Below are 21,918 nucleotides of genomic sequence, written 5' to 3'. Positions count from 1 at the left end.
GTAGACTGTGAAGCACTGTCACCAGTTGTGCAGAACAGGCTGCCTGAGTAGCAAGGGTCCCTTTACCTGCTCTGTCCTCCCAGCTGAATGCTCTCCATCCTCCGGGCTGGGCACACACGCCCGCCACACACTGCATGTGGGCCCGAATATATTTTAGGTTCTTTACTGCTGTATTATAGTTTTCCATGACATAGTATAGATAATTTGTCAAGTATTCAGCTAGTCCTGCTTTTATTCCTCAGTGACATAGAAATATACTCCCTAGTCCTAGTGCTAATCAGTGTCTGCCCTCTGTATACACATGTATATAAATTTGAGTGTATATTTATATAAATACATATTTATGCATGATGTTTTGGTTATTATACTTTTAAAATAAAGTAGAAAAGAAAGACTGTGTAAGAAATAATACAACTTTTTGTATGTTGTATCTATGCCTGCGGAAAGGAATAATATATTGATGTAACAAGATAATTTTTGTGTATTAAGTGTACTAATATCACTATATTATAAAGGAAAATGATCCTTCTCTAGTGTTTTAAATTTTTTTACTTAATTAGAATTGATTTCAGATATGACATGGAGCTAATTCTGGAGAAGTCCTAGCCTTTGGTCTTAAGGGTGGTTTGGTGCTGGGTGGGTATGTTTCCCTGACAAGTGTCTGTGGAGTTCCAACTCTGTTCATGGCATTACGCTGGGGTGGGCAGCAGGTGCAAGACTGTCCCTGCTCCTGAGGAACTTGCTGTGTCGATGACAAGCAGAAGGCACCCGGGGATGGAGCTGGTCGTCACGGTTTCCACTCTTTTGTGTGGGCACACACAGAGTTCCCATCGTTCTTGCTTCATCCTTTAAGAAAACATGGGCGCCATTTCTTCTCAAATCCACCATGTCAGCTCTCCAACTACCGGGTTACTTGAGAGACTCGGTGTGTCTGAGCAATCCCAGCTGACGTTCTCTTTGTATGTCCAGGGCATTGGCGGCTCTCCTGGAATCACAGGTTCTAAGGGTGATATGGGGCCTCCAGGAGTTCCAGGATTTCAAGGTAAGACAGGACAGGATGAAGCCTGCAGTCTTACTGTTGAACAGATGCTGTTTGGAGGCTCCCTAGCACTGGCATTCAGTGTTGAAACACGGGCAACAGGCAGCAGGGGCTCTGGTTCTCTGCAGATTAGAAACGGGCTTTCTGTGCAGTGGCCCAGTTTGTATGATCCTGCAGTAGCGTTCTGATTTTCTCATGTACACCGCTATCATTTGCATCTCAATGGAGTCATGCGTGGGGCCACCCGTTTGTCTATTAAGGTGTTAAACAGTGAGCATTCGTGGGGTGGCTCCAGGATTCCAGGCCACTTTTACTGCTGAATCAGATACACATGAGGTGAAAAACAGCGCTCAGCCTGCGAGTGTCTTGTGGTCTACTTGAAGCCATGTGTGAATCACCATGAGCAGCGTCACATGCCCCTTTCTGGTTGTGACCATGTTGCAGTTTGTTTCCTGCTTGGAAAAGTGTGGCCTTTGGTTCTAGAGAGGAGAGTATCATTGAATGCTTCAGCTGATAGGAATAGACTCTTGTCTTCTTCAAGGGTCTATTTGGAAACACTTTCATGGTGTGTATGCGGATGTGTACGTGAATATGTGTTTGGATGCAGTGTAGGTATGCATATGTGCATACACACACCACTGCACATCTGCATGCCTGTGTGGGCGGGTAGTGTGTGTGTACATGTAACACATCTGTGTGTGGTTCTCAGCCCTGTGTAAAGATGGTGTCCTCCTTCTGTCTAGGTCAGAAGGGTCTTCCCGGCCTCCAGGGAGTGAAAGGAGATCAGGGAGATCAAGGGATCCCCGGCCCTAAAGGTAGGACGGTGTGTGCGCTTGTGGGACCTTACTGATGATTTGGGGTCACATAAAAGCCGTTGAACACAGAGTGAGCGGGTTTGGTCTTGCGGATGTGAAGTGGCTGAAGATGACTGGACGAGAGCTTGCCGGCAGCTCTTCGTAGCGTGTCAGGATTCCTGCACGCCTGGTGTTTTGTCAGCGACTTGCCTGGAAAGTCACACTTGTTACGCCTGTGATAGGAGAGTCAGGGCACGGGAGGAGGGGACGGCTCAGGCCCAACAGGCCCCAGAGGTCCTGGAAGCAGCTGCCGGGCACGTGCGGTCTGCCTGGGCAGGGCCTTGGCCGCGGTACCCCGATCGCGAAGGCTCCGAGGCAGTGGCTTGAGCACAGGTCTGGTCTAGGCGCTCTTCCAGGCACGGGCTCTGCTGAATTTTCAAACCACGTTCAAGGGAGGAGGAGAAGTGAAGTCAGGAAGGGAGAGCGGCGGCAGGAGGTGGGACGAGAGAGAAGGGTGTTTGGCTGCGGCGAGGCAGAGACAGACTCCACACTGTTACTGTTATCTCCATTCCCAGATCTGCAATGCAGTGATTTAAAAACTGGGAATGTGCTCTGACGCCCAGTGGGGCAGGGTGAAAGAGCTGTGGGGAGATGTCCTCCCAGCAAATGTTGCGGGTCCTGGGCAGAAGTGGGCTTCCTGGGGAGGCCTGGACCTCTAGGCTGGTGCTGGGTGGTCATTGTGGGGGTCCCAAAATGGAGTGAAGTTTCCATGGGTGACCCCTGTGTATTTTCCAGTCCCAGGAGGTCAGGGTTTTAGGGTAAATAGGATGTGTAGACTGACTATGTGTTTCATGAGGATCTGACACCTTACGTCTTTGGTAAGATTGTACTTTGAGAAACATGGTCTCTGAACGCTTCACACTGGACTCTCCTCCAGGGCCTTTCCTGGCCCAGCAACGATGGTGAAATTGATCGACTGTGTCTCATTCCTGCAGGTCTCCCAGGCCCTCCCGGCCCTCCAGGTCCTTACGATATCATCAAGGGGGAGCCAGGACTCCCTGGTCCTGAGGGTCCACCAGGTCTGAAAGGGCTCCAGGGCCCTCCAGGCCCCAAAGGGCAGCAAGGTGAGGCTCTGGGTCCTGCAGCGGGTACAGGAGCTGGGGAGGTGGGCGGGGCACCCCTTCACTCAGGTGTCTCAGCTCAGAGCTTCTGGTAAGGACTATGCAAATGCATTTGAATATCACTTACTTCCTTTAATGTCTATCAGAACCAAAGGAGGTTTCCGAAGGGATCTAAAAAAGCAGAATACTATATGGGAAAGCCAGGGAAACACACAGCCAGGTTCAATTAGAGGCTGAACCTGGCACATTAGCAGAGCATCTTCTTAGGAGAGGGTGGGGCGGCTGGTAGCAGCTTGGGGTGTAGGGTTTCTGCTCTCTAGGCGGCTCAGAAGTTCTGCCCACCTGGTAGGGATACTGCTGTGCCCCATTGATCTGGGAAACCCTCACCTGGGTCTTTCCATGTATCGAGCTAGACCTATCCGGGAAGTAGATGGTAAGGGGCAGGTAGAGTGGAGGAGCTGGGCAGCATCTGTGCGGCCAAGGTTCAAGTTACCCATGAATGAACTGCACTCGAAAGCACAAAGCTGTCCTCATCATTCTATCTGATGCCTTGAGACTGAGGCTGTGGCTTCTCCCCGTCTCCGCACACAGCCTTTCCCACCATCTGCCAAACAGCAACAGTGAGAACCCAGGGCGTGTGCACTGGGCTCTGCAGATCGCAGCTGGTGGCTGACCAGGCAGCCCCTCTCGTCTGCAGAAGGCCAAAAAAGGCACTTAAGACAGGAAGAGCAATCACAGACTGACATGGATTCCCATGCATGTATGAGTTTGTCGGCATGAACCCAACTACTTCGTATGACTACAAAGCTCTAACAAAAAAGGCACGGGGGTGGATAGAGCTGCCACAAGCACCGGCTCACAGATTTCTTTCCCTTGCTGCAGGTGTGGCAGGCTCGGTGGGCTTGCCTGGACCTCCAGGTGCCCCTGGCTTTGACGGTGCCCCTGGCCAGAAAGGAGAGACAGGACCTTTCGGGCCTCCTGGTAGGTTGCTATGGCCTCCCATCCTCTTTACCCTCCACCCTCATCTCTTGGTTAGAAATGGTAGACCCAGGCCTGCAGAAAGCTGAAGATGAAGCAAAAGTTACTACTTGAAAGGTGTCCAAGGGTGTGGGTGCCTTGAAGAAACAGGCCACGGAGGAGCCGAGTTACGGTTCCTTTCTGGCTGAGGCAGCTGTGGGTCACGGCCTACCTCTTCCAGATGTCATCGAAAGGTGGCCAACGGTGGTGGCCCCACGTGGTTTCCTAAGGGAGAAGTGGGCTGAAGCTAGGAAGAGTCGAGGGAAAGTAGAATGGAAGGGTAACACCGGCATTGGCCCAAGGCCCCCATGGCACGGGTGAGCTTGACCCCTGGCCTTGGGAAGTGGGAACTCAGTTGACCACCCAGGACGACAGTGGCATGAAGGCTGAGGGCGCTGACTCACCGAACAAGAAGCGTAGCCCAGCAGGGCGGTGGCGGTCTGCTACCCTGGGGATGGAAGGACAGTGCCAAGAGCTTTCTTACCACTCTGTGGTGCCTGGCGGGAGCCCGCCTTCCCTAGGAAAGGCCTGTGTGGACTGTCCCTGGTTGTCGTTACCCACGTCCACTCCGCATGTTCCCTTATTCCTTGAACTTGGCGCTCTGAGCGTGTGCTCTGCGTCCAGAGCGTGGCAGAGCACCTTAAGCTGGCATCAGGCGGTGTGCAGGAAGGGAGGGAAGGCCACCTGGGGGCAGTGGGTGCTAGTACTTAGTACCCTGAGCACTTCCCTGGGTACTTTTTTGGTAATGTGAAAAGGTAAGTCACTTAGTGGAAATAAAAAATATTAATAGCTCATTTGAGAGTTTTCTGGGGAACCTAATTGTAACTAGAGGAAATCACTTGTCTTTCTCTTACAGGTCCAAGAGGGTTTCCTGGCCCACCAGGCCCTGATGGATTGCCAGGATCCATGGGGCCCCCGGGCACCCCATCTGTTGACCACGGCTTCCTTGTGACCAGGCATAGTCAGACAACAGATGACCCTTCGTGTCCTCCTGGGACCAAAATCCTTTACCACGGGTACTCCCTGCTCTACGTGCAGGGCAACGAACGGGCCCACGGCCAAGATCTGGGTAAGCGCCGCGGGCCTGCTTCCCTTCAGTGCAGCGTGCAGCTGCCTTGCCGACCCTCACCATCCTCACTCTGCTGCCCTGGTGTGGTGTCCCCAGAGGGGACAGGGGACACAGGCTCCTGGGAGGGGCTCCACCCTGTCTCCCTCTGTCCTGATTAAGTAACTCACCATTCAGCAATCGCTGTCCTACTAACGGGAAGCCCAGGAAAGTGAGGGCCAACGCTTGAAGGCAGCTTTAGGTCTCATCTTCCGGTCCTAAGAAGGAGCGAGGTCCCGGTCACCTTACAACATGGCCCTTGGCTGCTATGCTTCTAAAACATGTCCCTGTTGTCCTGACTGACACGCTCCACATTTTCTCTGCCTGGTCACTGTTAGTGCAGGTCAGCAGAGAGCAGCTCTCTGTCAATGCTGCAGGCATGCTCCTCGTTACGACTTGAGGCTGCGTACTTTGATTGGCAGTCAGTTGCAGATCTAGAAGCAGCGCTGCGAGGGCATCTCTGCCTTCTCTGCAGTACACCCGTCCACTGCGTGACAGCCCATTGAGTTAGGATCTGCATGTTGGATTCCTCCTGGGATCCAGCTCTAGGGAAAGGTTTCTCTGCCTGGAAGCTGGGTTTGTTATTAGAAAACCACACATGATTCTCCGTAGCTCCCCTTTTGCCCGACCTCTTTACGCCTAATTTCGGGCTCATGTGCAGTAATACTGGGCTCTTGGCCCACCTGCTCCCTGCTATTCAACAACCGGTTCCGTTTGAACCATGTATTGAGCACCTTTTGAGGACGAGAGGGAGGCCAGGGTGTGAGACCCCTCCCGTCCTGTGCAGGCACGGCCGGCAGCTGTCTGCGCAAGTTCAGCACGATGCCCTTCCTGTTCTGCAACATCAACAATGTGTGCAACTTCGCCTCGCGCAATGACTACTCCTACTGGCTGTCCACGCCGGAGCCCATGCCCATGTCCATGGCGCCCATCACGGGGGACAGCATCCGGCCGTTCATCAGCAGGTGAGCCCACCGCTTGCAGGAGCCCACGGGCAACTGAGGAAGGACGGTCAGAGCGGGACAGACGTGATTCTCGTTTCCAGTTCCTCCCTTGTCAAGTCAGCCCTTGCAGTCAGTTTCCCAGTTGTGATTTCTGAGTTTATAATAGAAATCAGCCACAAAATATTGGATGTGGAAGCCCGTTGCTCTCTTTAAAGGCTGTAGTGCAGACAGGGTGAGTTGACAAACTGTTGCCCCGTGCAGGTGGCCGTCCCTCCCGGGAGAGAGGGTGCCCCGCTGGACTCCTCTACAAGTCGGAGGATGGTGACTCTTAATTTCCTTCTTTCTTTCTTTTTTGTTTTTTAAAAATAATAACCTCCCTTAAAAGCCTTGGGAGACATTTTCATTTTCAGACTCACTCTTGCTCCTGTGAAGTTCTTTTAAAGATGGCTGTTTCTAATTGCGGCCACCCTCGCCGTGTCCGAGTGCACAGTTCAACAGGTCTAGCACAGGCACTCGCCACGCACGCCTTACGACCGGCCCTCTCAGGTCCTTCCATCTTGCCGGCTGACACTCTGTGCCCTTGGACGCTGGCCCTGCCCCTCCCAGCTCTGGTCCCTGACTGTCCTTCCCTCTGTATGACTGGATGTTCCAGGTGCCTGATGGGAGTGGAATCACACAGGCTTGTCCTCGTGGGACTGGCTCAGGCCTCAGCACTGTGTCCTCCAGTCTCGTTCAGCTTGTAGCTGGTGTCAGACTCCCTTCCTTTTTTAAGAACAAGTAGTATTCCACCGTATGTGCTTGCCCTTCATGTCTCCACCTACTGGCCAGTGGACGTCCAAGTTGCTTCTGCACCTGTCATGACGGATGCTGCTCTGAACATGCGTATACAGATCAAAGCCCCTGCTTTCCATTCTTTCAGCTGTATATACAGAAGGATGGCCATTGAATCATATGGTGATTCTATTTTAAGTTTCTTGAGAAACCTCCTCAGTTTCCAGGGTGGCCTCACCTTTCACGTTCCACCCCTGGAGCCTGAGGGCTTTGGTCCTCTACACCCGGCCAGCCCCTGTAACTTTTTGTTTTTCTGATTGCAACCATCCCAGTGGGTGTGAGGTGGTCCCATAAGGCTGTGCTGCCACAGGCATAGTACGGATCCTCCCTGCTTACGTGTTGTGTGTACATCTATGTTTTGCACTAGTCATTGTACAGATTTATTTTATACATATGCTCAGCTGAACTCAGACGTAACAGAAAGGGGGCAACTGAAGAAATCCACTTGACTAGGGAGGCGTTCCACATCTGACTTTCACACACCGCCGTGTAAAGGCTAGGAAGAATAAGTCAGGAATGTGAGCAGGAGCTAGAGCTGAGCAGCCTTTGCTGTGGAGAGAGCTGGCCTGTGGGAAGGGTGGGCAGCAGCCCAGAGGCACAGTGCTGGCAGCCAGCTCCCTTCCTGGCACTTCACCAGCTCCTCCTGTTTGCAGGAAGGGTGTTGGCGACAGGCAGCCCCTGGCAGGTGGGCTTACTGGGAGGGCTGTACTGGAGCTGAAGGCCGGAGGTTTCCGCTAGTAAGAGTGTCACAGGCGCTGGGTCACATTGCACTGGAATGGCTCCTGAAGGTTTTCTTTGATTTTTTTTTAACTATTGGAAAACTTATTTTATGGGACTTAAGCTGAAAATTGTCAGTTTACCTCCCAAGAGGCTCTTGGGGGTATGCACAATGCTTCCTGCGTGGACACCTGTGCCCCTTGGCTATCCTATCTGCACACCTGTCTTACCCAGGACAACGCTGATGCACTAGAAGGAAACTAACTCCTTTCATGGGTTTCCTTTTTAGCTTTCCTTGGACAACAGGTAGAAACCTTTATTTATGTTCCTGTTTACTTTCTTGATAATGCTGACATTTGGTTGAAGACACGGGCCTTAGCATGCACTGACAAAATTCCAAAAGCGGGTCAAGAAGTGTGTCTTGGCACACTTTATTCTGTGGAGGCAGCGCATCCCGCAGGGGACCCTGGTTCTGTGAGCACAGACAAGGTTCAAGGGTGCTTCAGTGTCTCAAGGCTACATGTCAGGGTTTTACGCACCCCTGTTGATGCAACCCTAGTAACGCAGCCCAGAGGGACCCCCAGTCGCCTCCAGCCCGCGCCCTTGGTATGTGCGCCTAATTCCCTCCTGCGGGGACGCAGCCCCTCTCTTCCCTTGCTTAGCTGCAGGTTTCCATGGTCACCCTGACTTGGGAGTTCCCAACAGTGTCTCGGGACTCACAGGTTCCTTCTGGGGTCTTTCTCAGGGGGATCCCTTAGGCCGCGAGCGGAGACACCACTGCTGCCTTAGTCCTGACAGCTGCAGCGTCCCTCGGCCCTTCCTCTGGCTTTCTGCAGAGAAGAGGCTTCATAAACCATGACTCATCAGTCACTCAGATGGGGTCTCAGCGAGGAGAGCTGGGGTCTGGCCCTGGCTTTGACACTAACCGTGGCTTTAGCTTCTCCATCATAACATGGGGAACGTGATGGCTCAAATTTTAAGGGACCGACAGCTCTTTGAACCTGGGCTTGTTCCCTGGCCACCCTTCCAATGGCAGGACTACCCTCTCTGTGGCACCTGCAGCCCACCAGCACCCAGGATGCCTGGAATGACAACCCTGTCCTCAGGCCCTCCTGTTTCCTGTGTGTAGGAGGCAGGTGGCAGCAGGTGGACAGGGACCAGTGTTTACCTGAAGCTTTTACTTCATCTGCATTTGTGTGAATAAGTAAAAATCACAGCTCATAAGACAGAGCTGCTGATTTGGGGACACCAGTTTGTACCCCGTCTCATGCAACTATCCCAGCTGAACTAGTGCTAATTATCAATACCATTTATGCTCATTTATCAGCATGGCTGATACTCAGTTTATAGTGTGACTGGAATGTAATTATTTCATCCTGATGTGTATTGGTCTTAAGAAAGCATGTTCTTCCAAGGACTCCCTTCCTTGGGCAGGTCCTGGTCAGAGCACTGTTTGACTTTAGTCTGGGGTACAGTCCAGCTGCTGAACTTGAGCCAGCCACAGCAGGTGTCCTGTCCTGGGGAGGGGTCAGCTCAACTGCAGTGGACATTGACAGCCTTGGACCTTGAACAGGCAAGATTAGAGGGCAAGGGCAGAACAACTGGGCTGCTGGCCTCAGCTGGGACCAGGTCCCCAAAGGGGGCTCATGTGGCAGCCAGCCTCAGGAGATTAATGCACACAGTGTCTCCCTTCCTCCATCACCAAGTGTGCTTCTTACGTGTGATAAACTGTTGCAGTCTGGAAGCAGGGTCTCGCCTGGGCGCATTTGTATATGTCCAGAGGATTTGCAGAGCAACACAAGCTAGCAAGTCCCATTTGCTGATCTAGACAGCCATTGCAGAGAGGCTGGGGAACACTGAGCTGCACAAAGGAGGCAGTGGGGGCCCCTGCAGCCCCCGGACAGCTGGGCCTTCCCATTTCCCCCTCCTGTACCCAAGTGGGTAGATCACATCTGGTTTTGAGCTGAAGGTTCTAGTACTAGTGCTGGGCCTATGCACCCATCAAGAAGGCTCCGAGCCTCAGAGCAGTGGGCACGAGGTTATCCATGGGTCAGTGGCCTATGAGTGAGAAGGTGGGCCAGGAGCCTACAACCCTGGGTGAGGCGGGAACAGTCAGGGTGCGTCTGAGCCTCCGCCTGCTAAGAGCTGGCTCCCTTCCTTGCAGGTGTGCCGTGTGCGAGGCGCCAGCTATGGTGATGGCTGTGCATAGTCAGACCATTCAGATCCCGCAGTGCCCCAACGGGTGGTCGTCGCTGTGGATTGGCTACTCCTTCGTGATGGTGAGTGTCTGGGGACACTTTCCGGGGACCCTCTCCTCTCTACCTTGAAGTTCTCTGGATCATGCTGCGTAGGCATGCCCTCCCCCGTCGACCACCCCCTCCAGAGCCTGGCCTGGAGCCTGGCCTGCTGGGCTTGGGGTGGGGACAGCAGGGGTCTCCAGCACCAGCCAGGGCCCTCCTTGCTTTGGGAGCTGCAGCTGTGAGGAGGGTCCTGGGATGAGCCTCCTGGGGCACAGGAGATCTGCAGCCTGTGCCAGCAATGGCAACAGGAGCCCTCGTCCAGAGGCAAAGCCCCTCCAGGGAAAGAGGAAACGAGCTCTTATGGGGCAGTTTTACTAACACAGGTGAGCTTGGAAGCAGCCGGGTGGGATGGGGAGGGAATGCTGGGGCCCTGGCTGGCTGCTGGTGCCTGTTCTAGGTGGACATTCGCCCAGGTGGGTGCCTAGGGCCTGCCCTGTTGTGAAGACCCCTCTCCTGCCACCCAGCTGCCCTGGATTAGATGCCCCCGGGATCCCTTTCCCCTGAAAAGCCAATTGAAACAGGAAACTCAGTACCTGCCTAAGGTGCTCATTGTAGCTTACTTTATTGCCTCACTGGGAAGCATTGTTTAAATGTGTACAGGTCCTGAACCTGTAAGGTTTAGCTTATCCTGAACTTGGCAACTCCTGGCGAGCAATCTGACACAGTGTCTTCTTTGTTGCCCTCGTGAGGCTGGGTTCCATCTTCAGGAAGGGTCAAGTTGCATGTTTGTCCCACAGATGAGCATTAGCCTTTGCTATCTGATTGACCAAGAGGGGCTTTGTAACCTTATCTTCTGCTGTAAAATATTCCTAGTGTACGAGAAGCTGCCTAAAAAGGTCATTTTTAAAGTTCTCATGCATGTTTTCAAATTGGATCATGATTTACAGGGTTGATTTACTGTACGCATTTTTATATGTCCAGAGGATTTGCAAGACAACACAAAGTAGCAGGTCATTTCAATCAATCTAAATGCTGCATTACGATGCTTCTCAGGGTGGGTAGGTGCCCTGGAGTGCAGAAGCCCAAAATGCAATCTAACAACCAGTTACAATTGGAGTTATTCTTTTTTCTTTTTTTTTTTTTTTGTTTAGGTTTTCTTTCTTTTTAAATAAAGAGAAAATATGGATGATTAATCTTTACCATATAACAGGATGGGTAGCATCCAATATGGCAAACATAGGACTTAGTTCATACAGTCTAATGTCAACCGGGTGGTTCCAGCATCATCTGCACGTTTTTCCTGTTAAATGCCCCTCGTTGGAATAGGTCTTATTGTATCAGAAACGGTGCATGGTGAGGGCAGCATTTCTCCAGATTCTAATAAAGCTGGGCTGGTCCTGTCCTTCTTGGGAGAAGCCACTGCTTGGTGTCTGGCACTGCCGGCTGGTGGGAGGCGGCGGGTGTTTGGGCACAGAGTGTGTGGTGGAGCACCCTGGGCAGAGGGAGCACCCTGGCTCCTTCTGGGACAGCGAATCTCCCTGGTCCTGTGGGGCCCTCAGATCACGCCTCACCTCTGTTCTGCAGCACACCAGTGCCGGTGCTGAAGGTTCTGGCCAAGCCCTGGCGTCCCCCGGCTCCTGCCTGGAAGAGTTCAGAAGCGCACCGTTCATCGAGTGCCACGGCCGTGGGACTTGTAATTACTATGCAAATGCTTACAGCTTTTGGCTCGCCACCATAGAGAGAAGCGAGATGTTCAAGTGAGTTGGGGTGCCCTCTTCTGTCGGGCTCTGGGCCCTCTCTGGCTTCTTATTTTCAATCGCCCTGACCTGGAACAAAGGTTCCTGGGTAGCCATGGAGCAGGCACTGGGCACACCTTTTCCGGGTGGTGGTGGATACTGGATTCTGTTCTAGCTGGGCAGGTGACCTAGGTGATTGTCAAAGGCAAACCTCAGGTGACAGCTTAATTCTTCCACTCACTGAAGAGATGGGAAGTGGAGAGCTTCTTCTGCCTCTGTATGAGGTGCTCAGACGCCATTGGAGCACTGGAGAACTTGTCAGAGCTCGTTGAAAACGCTGACTGGCGGCCAAAGATGCAGAAGCCTTGGCATTTGTCCTCGTGGCATTTGCAATGCTAAGTGCAGCACATGTTAGGGGGGTCTCAGAGGGGCAGAACAAAAATCACGCAGCAGCCTGAAATTGACAAGGAAAATCTATCACCAAGGTCTCACCTTTACAACAGCTGTCACTGGTGGTTGCTGGCCCGTTGGAGGGAATTGGAGGCTGTCCCCTCCCTCAGGGCAGGGTGCACAAGGAACCTGCTGTCCATCAGGGAGCGACAGCTGGGCCCTCTGGAGCAGAGGCAGGAGGTGCTTCCACTTCCGGCCCCAATGCTGCTTCCTACCTGGAGAAGGGCCTGCCTTCACCTTTTTGGAGAGAGTCGTGCAGAATGCTGCAACCATCTTATTTCTTCCAGCTTAGATTGTAAAAGGTAGAACACACTCCTGGTTGTTCTTCAAACACACAAAAAGCGCCATGCGCCTAACTGTAGCTGATGTGAGGCCTTCGGGCACTTGACCCAACTCCACAGAGAGAGCACGGCCTTGGCTACTGAAATGGGCGCCCTTGGCCCCCAGCTGTGGAGCTTCCATTGAAGGGGTGATAGGTGGCAAAGGGGTTTTATGTTTTAACCAGCAGCTTGATAGAATGAACTGAACTTCCTTCTCAAATCAGGTAATATACCACTAATTTCAAAAATTATTTCAGGAGCACTAGAATTTGCATCCGAAGTTGCTAAAATAAGCAGGCTCAATTTAGGATATGACACTTATAAAAGGATGTTTCATTTTTAACAGAATGATTAGTACCAATTTTAGGTCAGATTTTACTGTTCTAATAATCAAGATAAGGTAAAATTTCTAGAATCACAAAGAGTTTGGGCCATTACATATTTCTACCTCCCCTTAGCCTCAAATTGGACCATCTGCACATAAATCCTTCCAAGGTTATGAAAGTATTTTGAGGCCTCATTAGACTTACTCCAGGTTTGTGACTCATCACGTTGTCCAGCAAAGCTGTTTGTTTCTTCTTTTTTTAAACTGGAATTGCTGGGGATGGAACCTCTGAGGGGACTCACCACTGAGCAGCACCACTGTAATGACTATTAAATGAGCACTAACTGTGTGCCAACTGGCGAGGAGTTACACCTCCTCCTTGCCCTGAGGAGCTACTAAACTAGTTGAGGAGACCAAACCTCATTAGATACAAGAACCAGGTGGCATAGGGAAGACCTCCAGGCCTTGGGGCCGTGTAGCTGTGACTTCAGTAACTGGTGCCCTTGGCGGGCCCTTGGCCTTGGGTGCCATGGGCTGGGTGTGGTGTGATAACCCCCAAGGTGCTGCATGTGTTCCAGAGCCGCACGTGCCTGGCCGAGGCATGGGCCTGCTGCACCTGGGAGAACATCAGGTTGGGGCCGGAGCGCGTCTGTCCCAGGGGTTGGAGGAACTTGCCTACATTTCTGGTGCACAGCGAGATGATGCCAATGCTTTGCCTCTTGCATTTCAGGAAGCCCACGCCATCCACCTTGAAGGCAGGGGAGCTACGCACGCACGTCAGCCGCTGCCAAGTTTGTATGAGGAGAACATAATGAAGCCTGACCCTCAGCTACCGTCACGACATGGTGCTACTCCCTCCTCCTCCTCCTTCCTTTTTATTTTTAACAGCAACGAACCCTAGAAATATATCCTGTGTACCTCACTGTCCAATATGAAAACCATAAAGTGCCTTATAGGAATTTGCGTAACTAACACACCTGCTTCATTGGTCTCTACTTGCTGAAGGAGAAAAGGACAAGGATAGGCTTTCCATAGTGGCATACCAATGGCACTTTTGATGACATAAAATGTAAGTCCACCTGCAACCCAGTGCACTGATGTGTGAGGCAAGAACTCCATTGGAAACCAAAGGTGCTAGGGGTGTGCGGGGCCTCCGCGCTCTTCACTGCCCACGTTCATCCTGTCGTAACAGGACTGTCCACCCAGATACGACTGTCTGTTTACCACTGTCTAGTGTTTCAAAATACAGGTCCCTCGGTCTGTGCAAGTCACAGTAGTGTAAAAACAGTTTCTTCAAACCTCCAAATGGAATTATGGACTCAGTAGCCATCTCTTCCAACCCCCCAAACATAAATTTATGTCTCTGCTATGTGTGGTACTATGCAGCTGCTTTTGCAGAAATTACAACTTTCCTGTGGAATAAAGATGGTCCAAAAGTAGTCAGAAATAAAATATATATATATTTTAGTAATTTATATAGATGTCAGCAATTAGGCAGGTCAAGTTCTAGTGTAATTTCCACTGTTAAAATAAAGCTTACCTAGTTTCCTTCTTTTGAAGACTGTGCTGTCCTTTAATATAGATTTTTAAACAGTAGGATACCAAATGTGAAACATCAGCTTTCCTTGCACACTTCCAAACCAAAAATGATGTGTTGCCAAAACCAACCCAGGTTCATGGATATGGTGTCTATGACAATGAAATATGTACTTTGAACTTATTGTTTTTGATTCTGTATTGAATATTTTCAGGGTTTTAAACACTAACCACAAACTGAATGACTTGACTTCAAAAACAACAACATTAAAGGCCTTCATTCCATTAGTATTCCTTACTCTGCGTCCTGGCTTGAAAAGCAGCTCTGTTGAGTCAGAGTATCAGTATTTTCACACATAAGCACATGCAGGCCACCACCGTGGCTGCTTGCGAGCTGTGTTCACAGACTCCACCAGGGAACGGATGGATTGCAGGAGGGCAGATTCGAACCTATGCTTGAAATGACATTTCACTCAAAGTTTCCAAAACGTTTTCAAGACTACTAAGGCCTTTTATGTAATTTCTTTAAATGTGTATTTCATAAGAATTCAAATTTGTAATAAAACTATTTGTATAAAAATTAAGCTTTTATGAATTTGTTGCTAGTATGACCACAAGAGCATTAAAAGTTACTGCACAAGCCACTAATAAACTTGTAAGCTCTGCATTCCTTAGATCATTTCTATTTTGCACTTCTTCCAAATGAGAATCAGACTGGGGTGACATAGTGATTACTACAGAGAAAGACAGGCCTCCTCCCTCTCCTCCTCCCTCCCTCTCCTTCTCCATCTCCTCCCTCTCCTCCCTCTCCTTCTGCCTCTCCCTCCTCCCTCTCCCTCCTCCCTTTCCTCCTCCCTTTCCTCCTCCCTCTCCTCCTTCTCCCTCTTCTCCCTCTCCCTCCTCCTCCCTGCCTCTGTCTGTCCTCCCCTACTCCTTCCATCTGTCACTGTCACCAGCACTCAGTATTCTGCACAGAGTGAGGGCTCACTACTGCCCAGGCACTGGCCAGACACAGGATGAACCGAGGTGAATAACACAAACATGCATTTGTTCATGTGAATGCCTTGAGAGTGCAGCATGGAGGCAGGGAGCTGAGGGCTGCTGCAAGGCTTGCTTGGAGTAACAAAGAGGACAATTCCCTAGGAACTTAAGCTTCACTTTGATGGTCCAAAGTTAATTCACAGAGCTGAGTCCTCCAGAAATGCTGTCACTATCCAGGTGTGCTTGGCGAGCCCTCCCCGCAGACTGTGGGGAGCCTGGACAGCTGCAGCCAGGGCCAGCCCACCTCCTTCTGCCTGAGGTGGACGTCACGAGGTTCAGTGCTGGTCACTTCTGGTGAGACTGATGAAGAGCTCGGCCACTCTCCTTGGGCTACAGAGAAGAGCATCCCGACCCTGGCTCCGTTTCTGCACATTTATCGAGGGAGAGCAGACCTCTCTGTCCATCCATCCTGGAGCATCTTGTTTCTGTGGGAATCTATTTGGTTTAATTGGTTACATAGGAAAGAACAAAGAGTATTACATGACCCCCTCAATCCCAACCTTTGGATTCTGTTCATTTTGTATCTGTTATCCCAAAAGCTACTTTTATGTTTTTTTTTTTTTTTTTTTATATTAACTTACCATAAAATAGGCTGCTTCCCACGTCGAGTTCCCTGAGTTGGATGTGTGGGGTCCAGTAATGTATCCGAATCAACACAGACAGTTGTTTATTCAGGCTTCTCACTGCTGCCACCAGACGGCCCAACCAGAACACCTGTGGAGGAGGAACTGTTTATTTGGAGCTTGCGGTCTCAGCAGCCTCTGTCCTTAGGCAGCAGGCTCCACTCCTCGGGCCTTGAGTGAGGCAGGACCTCATGGTGCAGAGTGTGGCACAGGAAAGCAGCTCACATGACGGTCAGGAAGCAGAGAGAGGCTCCACTTGCCAGATACAAATGTCTACCCCACAGCCACACGCCAGTGCCCACCTCCTCCAGCCACACCCGCCTGCCTCCAGTTACCACTCAGCTAATCTCATCAGGTGACTGATTCACTGATTAATGCTCTCACAATCCAACCACCGCCTCACACATGAGCTTTTGGAAGACACCTCACATCCAAACCATAACAAGTTCCATGACCAAAACCTCCCTCCAGCTCACTGAGAGGGACATGCAGCACCCACCTGAGAGCCTTCTGGAGCCCTCCCTTTGTGAATGTCCACTTGTCCCAGCATCATTTATCAAAGAGACTTCCTTTGACCTGTGGAATAATTGTGGACCCTGTTTTCAGTCAGTGGGACATAGATATACGGGCTCTGTGATCCAGGTAATACTCAGAAATCTCGTGTGATATTTACAATAAGGTTCACTATGTCGCACATGGATATCCAACTCTTGAGATGCTTCATGAAAAAGGCTCATTTATCGATTGAATTAATTTTGCATCTTTGCCAAAATTAATTGACCACATTTCGTGTAGGATTTTGACCTCTATGCCATTTCATTGATCCATATAACTGTGCCTCCACCAATACCAGATCCTCTTGACTTTACAGTAACTTTTAAAAGTGGTTAGTGTCCTACTCTGAACTTCTTTCTTAAAGTTTTTCTTTTGTATATGAATTTGAGCTTCAGCTTGTCTAAATCTATGAAACAAATCCTCTGGGGACTTTGATTAGATATTACCAAAATATCGGACAGTTTGGGAAGAATTGTGACCTTCATTGAATCCTATTCTGTGAATGTGATGTGCCTTTTATTTATTGATGTCTTGTTTAGATTTTTTAAATCATCATTTACAGTTTTAAATACACAGATCCTGGACATCCTATGTTAGATATAGTCCTATCTATTTTTTGAACCACTATAAATAGCATTATCTTAAATTTTGATTTCTAATTTTACATGCCTCATCTATAGGAATATGATTAAGTTGTTGTGTTGCCCTTGGATTCTATGACTTTGCTAAATTCAGACTTTAAAAGTCTGGTGGAGTTTGGCAATGAAAGCTTCTGGGCCTGCAGAGCCCTTTTTTGGAAGGTTTTTAGCTGTAAATTCAATTCTCACGTTGTTGGAGGACAGTTCAGCATTTAGACTTGTCTTGGAGGCGTCTGACGGTCTTCCTAGTGGGGAGCAGGCCTGGCCACGCCATCGAGGTCCTGTGTGGAGTTGTTCCCAGGACCGTGTGTCAGCCTACTGTCTGTGAAGCCTGTGATGGCTTCTTTAGTACAGGAGATTGAACCCCGGGGCTTACCACTGAGTCACAGACCAAGACCTTTTTTATTTTTTACTTAGAGACAGGTCTCACTGAATTGCTTAGGGACTCTCTCAGTTACTGAGGCAGAACTTGAACTTGTGATCCTCCTGCCTCAGCCTCCTGGGGTTACAGGAGTGACCACTGCACCTACCTTTTCATGTTCTTGAGTTTATTTCCTTCTTTTTTTCTGGTTTATTAAGGCAGAAGACTAGGTGGTTAATTGGAGAACTTGTTCTATCTTACTATAAGTACCAGAGACTATAAAGTTCCCTTTAAGCTTTGATTAGCTGCAACCCATCTGTTTTTTGTTACGCTGTATTTCCATTTCCCTTCAGTTCAAGATAGTCTCTAACTTTCTAAGTGTTTGTAGAGCTTCCTGTTATAGTTCTGCTTTTGCTAACTTCTTTAAGACCATGCAACATACTATGTATAACTTCAGTACTCGTACATTTGTTCAGCCTTCTTAGCAAATGGGTATGATCTCCCTTGGTGAATGTTCTGTGGGCAAATGAAAAGACTATACGTTCTGTTACTGTTGGGTAGACTGTCACCAACCTCAAGATCCACTGACCACAGTTGTTCAGTTCTAGATCCTTGTGAATGTTCTATCTACCAGCCTTCTCATTGACTGAGAAAAGAGTTGATGCTTCCAGGGTTACAGATTTTCACGTTCTTCCTTCAGTTGGAACTGTTGCTGCTTTACCTATGTTTAAGCCCTGTTATTAGGTGTGCACATGTTTAGGGTTAACTCTCCTGCTGGACTGGCTCTTACATTAGGCTATTAACCTCTTTATGTCTGATAATTATTTTTCTCTGAAATCTACTTTGTCTGATATCAATATAGCCATTCTTTCTTTTGGTTAGCATTTGCTTGGTATGTATTTTCTACTATTTTACTTTTATTTTATCTGTATAATTGTATTATAAGTGAGATTCTTGCAGGTAATAGGTAATTGAGTCATGTTTTTAGACTCCAACCTGGCAAACTTTGTCTTTTACGTGGTGTGTTTAGACTGCGCTTATGTTCAATTATCTGCACACTTAGATTCAGGTCTTTGTCTTATTCAGTTTCTATTTGCTACCTCTGATCTTATTTCTCCTTTCCGGCCACCTTTTGTTAAACATTTTTAGTATGCTATTTTAGCTTACATTTTGTTGTTTAGTATACTGACATACTTTTAAAACAAAGGCAAAGAGCAGGCTGTCTTACTTACCCAGATGGTCCCCGTTGCACCCCTCCCTCCTCCTTGCTCCCGTCCCAGGTTCCTTCTGGTGGAATTTCTCAGTGCCCGCTGAACTCCCCGTGGGGACCGCTGGAGCCCATCTGCTGGCCCTGAGTTCTTTGGTTTTCCATCAGCTGGGACTGCCTTGGCTCCCGAAGGACATGGCGCTCCATTTCTTTCACATCGACTGACTACTGTCATTTCCCTCCCTGCCCTTGGCCTCCCTCATTCCTGGAAACACACCCTTGGTCCTTTGGGTCACGGCTTCCTGAGAGACTGTGTTGTTCTCTGGCTACTTTTAAGATGTCTCACTGTCCTTCATTTTCAGACAACTAATTAAGGCAGTCTGGGTCTGGACGGGGTCTCTGAGCCTCATGAACTGCGGACTGGCGTCTGTCTCCTGTGGGAAGTATTGATGGCTTTGGTTTTCGGCAGGCCAATGACTGGCTAGGTCCCAGCCTGCGAGCTGCGAGTCCGGTGGCCTGGCGTGGTCTGTGGTTCTGAGGTCTGACCAGTGTTTGCTGTGCCGTTCAGCCGTCCCGTGGTGGGGGGCGGGGGTCTTTAAAAGGAGGTTCCTTGAGCTCAGTTTTGGAGCTCAAAGCCCACGGTCAGTGGCTCACCTGTGTGGCTCTGGTGAAGGCCACCAGGGTGATCACCACGTGTGAGGAAGAGGCCACTGTGAGACAGCAAGCCAGAGCTTCAGGGGCAGAGGCTCATTCCGCGGTGACCCGCATTGATATCCTCCGAGGGTGATGCCCCCGGCAGCCCTGTGACCTGATGACCTCCGACTAGGCCCCACCAGCTCCCCACGCTACCACACTGCCACCAACTCCGCAGGCGAGACCTCGGGAGACAACCACACCCACGCCCGGTGTCTGCTGCCCTCCCATGCATGGCGGTGCCACCCGTCTGTGGGAACATGCCCCAGGGTGCTCTGCTCACTGCTTTGCCTGGAACTGGCACCAGCCGCAGTTACAGCTTAGGGGCATGAGCAAGACTAGTTTTGATGGCGCTATGACAGTGATGTGCAGGGGGAACAAGTGGTCAGACTTTTATAGCAATACAAGGAGGCTTCCCTGGTACATTTTCCTTATTGCCAACTGTACTGTGGATAATGTACATTGACTTCTGTCCTTGGACACTGTCATTTTCTAATCAGAACTTGCAAACCCTTGAGTTTAGAAGCTCAGCCCATCCATCCTCGTAATCTGTGTCTGCTCCCGAGGGTCACCGTGTTGTACTCACAGAACTAGACAAGTCAGGGCTGGGGAGATAGCTCAGTCGGTAGAGTGCTTGCCTTGTAAGCACAAGGCCCTGGGTTCGATCCCCAGCACCACAAAAAAAAAAAAAAAAAAAAAAAAAAAAGAAAGAAAGAAAGAAAAGAACTAGACAAGTCAGAGGTCAGCATCTGCCTCTGCCACTTGTGAACCTGTGGCCCTGGGCACAGTATAGAGTCCCTCGGAGATCTACTTACAGAAGGTCATCTTCATAGACGAAGAGTTCACAGGAAGAGGGAGGATCTGTGGCTGCTTGTGCGCACCCGTCCTTCTCCACTCTCACTTCTGCCCCTTTCCTCCCTCCCTCCCTCCATCACCTGTGCATCCGCCCACCCCTCCACCCTCATCCTCATCACCAGTGTTTCCCAGGCCCGCATTTCCAGGGTGTTGTGTAGGACAAATGGACATGAACAGCATCCGGCCCTTAACAAGTTGTCCATGGGAAAAAAGTCATTGTGGGAGAAACATGTTACCTGTCAGGTGTGCAAATTGAGGTTCTAGAAGTGAAATACAGTCAGGCAACAGTCAGGTTGAGAGCTAGGTTACCAACAAAATCGCAGCAGTTGCTCACTTCAGAATGTTGCCTCGAAGATGGGAAGAGATGAGCATCTGTGAGGAGCGTGCCCAGGCTGTGCCCGGTGTTTCCCTCCACGCTTGGGCCCAGGCCCCAAGCGAGGCCCGGATGCCAGGTCACACCACAGTCCTGCCTGAAGTGTACCAGAGCAGCAGCGGCCTTTCTTTCTTCCTTTGCACACTGGTCTAAATCACCGTAAGGATGATTCTACGTTGAGACTCATTTCTACCTGAATGACGAATTTCCCTAAACTTAATTCCACCGAGCGCAGAAGCCTTTGGACTTATGGTGATCTAGTTGTGATGTTAAGTGTCCCTAGAGTAACTTTTAAGTACTTGGAATTACTCTTATTATACTTTTCTTTATTTGTATCTTCTTCAACCTTTGTTACTCTAGAGGTATGTTACTCTTGGTATGTTATTCTGAGAGGTGTTTCCAAGTGATTATTTTTTAATTTTTTACAGACTGCATTTTGATTCATTGTACACAAATGGGGTGCACTATTTCATTTCTATGGATGATGCATGATGTAGATTCATACCATTCATGTAATCATACATGTACATAGGGTAATGACGTCTGTCTCATTCCACCATTTTTCATACCCACCTCCCTTTCATATCCCTCTATGTAATCTAAACTTCTTCCATTCTTCTCTCATCCCTCCATCCCCATTATATATCATCATCCACTTATCAGGGAAAACATTCAGCCTTTGGTCTTTTGGGATTGGCTTATTTCACTTAGCATGATATTCTCCAATTCCATCCATTTATCTGCAAATGCCATGCCATAATTCTTTATGGCTGAATAATACTTCATTGTGTATATATAGCACAGTTTCTTTATCCATTCATCTGTTGAAGGGAATCTAGGTTGGTTCCACAATCTACCTATTGTGAATCGAGGTGCTATAAACAGTGATGTGGCTGCATTACTGTAATTTTAAGTCCTTTGGGTATAAACTGAGGAGTGGAATAACTGGGTCAAATGGTGGTTCCATTCCAAGTTTTCTGAGAATTCTCCACACTGCTTTCCAGAGTGGCTGCACCAAATTGCAAGTGATGTTTTAAGTAGCACCTTGTCCCTATCCTTTCAGTTATACTGTTCTAACTACACTCCGTCTCCCTGTTGATTTGAGAAAAAAAAATTACAAACACTAAGGAGCATTGATTTGACCTTTATCCTCTTATTTCACAAGGCATTCCTTTGACCCCCTTGGGAGGAGACAAAGTAGTAAAATACTTACAAGTTCAGGGTCATTTGGTTAGAAAGATATGCATGGAGAATATGAAATAAGTGGGGCTCTGAAGGATAGCCACCTTGCTGTGAACTCGGACATCTCAGGCCCTCTTCCGCTTCCTCTCCAGATCCCACCCAAATCACAATGGCAAGGTTAGAATGTCTTCTAAATACACTAAGAGAAATGTATA

At 49.5% G+C, this 21,918-nt stretch overlaps 1 protein-coding gene across 1 annotated transcript in view; it reads left to right on the top strand.

Moving 5' to 3' along the window:
• The window catches only part of COL4A1 (collagen type IV alpha 1 chain), a 135,232-nt gene extending 120,477 nt beyond the window's left edge, over positions 1–14,755 (top strand). The window contains exons 44-52 of the mRNA XM_079138044.1: positions 970–1,042; positions 1,783–1,854; positions 2,829–2,957; positions 3,837–3,935; positions 4,828–5,040; positions 5,864–6,041; positions 9,733–9,847; positions 11,393–11,565; positions 13,370–14,755. Coding sequence (XP_078994170.1) covers positions 970–1,042; positions 1,783–1,854; positions 2,829–2,957; positions 3,837–3,935; positions 4,828–5,040; positions 5,864–6,041; positions 9,733–9,847; positions 11,393–11,565; positions 13,370–13,451 — 1,134 coding nt within the window. The 3' untranslated portion in view covers positions 13,452–14,755. The remainder of the gene's footprint in view (positions 1–969; positions 1,043–1,782; positions 1,855–2,828; positions 2,958–3,836; positions 3,936–4,827; positions 5,041–5,863; positions 6,042–9,732; positions 9,848–11,392; positions 11,566–13,369) is intronic.
• Positions 14,756–21,918: the final 7,163 nt, after the last annotated feature.

The sequence above is a fragment of the Sciurus vulgaris genome (assembly GCF_902686455.1).
Source record: "Sciurus vulgaris genome assembly, chromosome: 4".
NCBI lineage: Eukaryota > Metazoa > Chordata > Mammalia > Rodentia > Sciuridae > Sciurus > Sciurus vulgaris.
This window is presented reverse-complemented; position numbering and strand designations above follow the sequence as displayed.